This window comes from Trametes versicolor (genome assembly GCF_000271585.1).
Source record: "Trametes versicolor FP-101664 SS1 unplaced genomic scaffold TRAVEscaffold_133, whole genome shotgun sequence".
Taxonomy (NCBI): Eukaryota; Fungi; Basidiomycota; class Agaricomycetes; order Polyporales; family Polyporaceae; genus Trametes; species Trametes versicolor.
The window spans coordinates 1-3,036 of NW_007360453.1; the positions used below are offsets into that span (position 1 = coordinate 1).

A 3,036-nucleotide genomic window follows, 5' to 3' on the forward strand; every position below is an offset into this window, starting at 1 on the left:
GGGACGCGGCGGCGGACCGTTACGCGCAGTGGACTGCATGTTGACATGCACGAAGTCGTCCTCGGCAACAAAGATATATTTCGTCCACACAGCTCCGAGACTCGATAGACGTACGCGACGGAGTGCAGGAGGGGTGTGGTGTGGTGTTGGAGAGACCGCCGCGAACGCACCGACGCGCGAGCTCGAGGCCTTGACGGGGAGTGTGCCCGCCGTGCGACGCAGCGAACGTGCGCGCCGCGGCCGTGCACGCTCCGGCGGGGTTCCACGAGCAGTGCGCACGCTGCATAAGCGTGCGGGGTGCACGGAGCGGGCTCTTCGAGGTGCCAGTGCACGGGCACGGCCGTTCCTGCTCGGTCCCAGTTATGAGTGCATCAAATCGGAAACACGGCGGGGTGTACGTACGCGGGTGCACTAGCGGCGACTTGCGCATCGGGCGATATGCCGCCCCACACGCACGAGGGGGACACGCACGAGGGGTGGCCGTGGAGAGCGTCGGCAGCGGCGACGCGACAGAGACATCCGCGAGGGGCACACGCACACGGGGCCGCCGACGAGACGGGCGGTCCGCCATCGTCACCGTCGCAGACTCGCTGCGGAACGTTCTGCGCGGGATGCGACGAGCTCGGGGACGTGGGGGCGTGGGGCCGGGACGTCGCCGTCGTCCGAGGGCAGCGCACACGCTGACGAGGCGGACGGCGGAGATTGCGCGCGCGCGCGAACCGAACAGTGAGGTGCGAGGGCAAGAAGAGGGAGGAGGGCGAGGGTGCATGGCGGGCGAGGGCGGTCCGCGGGCGTCTGGAGGATGGATAAAGGCGAGCAGCTGGGGAGGAGGGGAAGCCAACCCCACCCCCCGCCTGCCTCTGCTCCCTCGCCTCTCTCGTCCTCTTCTGCTTCCCCGTGTGCGCGGCATCGTGCTGCCTGGTACGTCCACGTCCGCGGCCTCTCCGTGCGTCCGCACGCTCACTGTTGACTGTTGTGTATAGGGCATCGTCGTGTGCTGGGGCGACGTCGAGCTTGGTCGACGCGCGGCGTCGTGCAGGTGCGCCCATACGTCCTACTCGCTCGTCGTTGACTACCGTGTGCAGGGCGTCGTTGTGCGCGCGGCCGCCGTCGAGTTCGGTCGACGCGCAGCGTCGTGCAGCGAGCTTAGAGGTGCGCCCGTCCGTTCCGGCTCTGCTTGCCCGTATATCGGTGCTGACCACGGCTGTTAGCGTTGTGTTTCGACATACTTGAGCAGGAGTGACTGACCTGGAGGGCGGGTTGGGCATAGATACAGTCGTACGTAGCTACGGTACATGTCCTGTACGTCCCCACGGCGTTGATGGACCTCGTACGCCGGAGCAGCGTTGACGGGCGCGGGGACGAGCTGCGGGGTCGCACCGTCGGGAATCGACGTCGTGCTAAGCCGCTGTGGGTGGGTCAGGGCTCAGGGGAGGAATGAACGCACTTGGTACTGGTGCTGCATGTTCTTCGTCCGTATACCCGAATGTTATGATCCCCGCGCGGCGGTACTTTGATTCATTTTCTGTCGCGATGTGGTCAGCGAGGGGACCCTGCACGGCGAGTTCACGACGTCGGTTCGCATGAGCGGTGCTGCGGATGGCTGCGAGACGGGGGGAGCTGGCCAGTGAGTGCGATCGAAGGCAGGTTGGGCGGACTGGAGCAGTCGATCGAGGACGCAGACGCAGACATAGCAGGCGGGCGAGGGCAGGCGCGCAAGAGATGGGCGGCGGACGGTGTGAGGTCTGCGGAAAACGAGTGCAGCGCACGAGGCGGGCGCAGCAGAGCAGGCGCGGGGCCGATTGGCACAGGACAGGGATCGATTGAAAGAGGTGGGAGCAAGGGCGTCGTCGAGAGGAGAGCGCGTCGCATCACGTGGAGCGCCGGGCAGGGTGGGCATCGAGGTGAGGGCGGCGGCCAGCGCACGAGTATCGCAGGAGGAGAGCTCGGTGTGTCCGGAGAAGACGGGTTTGGGCAAGCAGACGGAGAGAGCAAAGCACATCCACCGCAGTCGCGTTCGTCCCACGTGATCGAGGGGCGGCTATTGACTATGAGGGAGGACATCGACGGCGGTTGTGCAGGTTGTTGACGTTGATGTCCTTAGTGCGGCTCGTCTCAGACCTGCCATTACCCACTCTCTTCTCTACCACCACCACCCCGGCCTCCCCAGCCACGAGCGGGTGTCCGCCTCGCAGCCCGCTCCCCAGCTCGCTCGCAGGATTGCTCGCTGTCCGCAAAGGCCGATCACTCCGGACTCGGAGAAGCCCATCCCATGCGACGAGCACACCTGCCTCAAAGTCCCCGACGACGACGGCGCTAGTCTGCTCATTCAGTGCCGGAACCGATACAGACCTCTGATATCCGTCCAAGCCCTGTCGTAATCCGACATCCCCTCTTGCTTCCAACCCCCATCACCATGGCCGGTAGCCAGACCTGCTCAGCATGCCGGTACATATCCCCGTGTCCTCTCACGTTCCTGTCGAGGCGCTGATTAGCACTTTTTAACTATCCCCGATCGATCCTGGTGCGGAACCCTTAGCGGCCGCAAAGTCGTAAGCTTACTGCGTCGATCCCCATGATGTGTCACGCTCAAATGCGGTGCAGCGGTGCGATGGCGTCCTCCCTATCTGCGGGCCCTGCTCCAAGGCCCGTCGCCCGGTCGAATGCGACTACTCGACGGCTTCAGCGATCTCTGCAGGGCCCAAGGGCGAGTATCTCAAGAAAGGCGCCGCCTGCGTGCCGTGCAGGTGAGTGAGCCGCCAGCTCACACGTGGTGGCCCGATGACTGAATGGGCGTGCGATGCAGGAGGAAAAGAAGGTGAGCCTATCTAGCCGCCCCCATTGCCGACGTCGTGCTGAATATAGGACAGAAATGTGACGCGAAGCGGCCCTTCTGCTCGACGTGCAAGGTTGCCGGGAAGGAGAAGGACTGCTCGTATGACGAAAACGTTGAGCGGACGCTGACCGAAGCCCTGTTCATGCGCACACATGAGCTGGAGCACCGTCTAGCCATCTACGAAAGCGAGATATCCGCGT

General features: G+C 64.6%; 1 protein-coding gene across 1 annotated transcript; it reads right to left on the reverse strand.

The window, feature by feature from the left end:
- Positions 1–5: 5 nt before the first annotated feature.
- TRAVEDRAFT_32545 (uncharacterized protein) lies at positions 6–1,636 on the reverse strand (the record flags this gene model as incomplete). Its single annotated transcript, XM_008047681.1, is given in 5 exon segments — positions 6–100; positions 120–286; positions 403–1,194; positions 1,249–1,416; positions 1,437–1,636. Coding segments are annotated over 2 exon segments (262 nt in total), but the record flags the coding sequence as incomplete, so codon positions are not given.
- Positions 1,637–3,036: the final 1,400 nt, after the last annotated feature.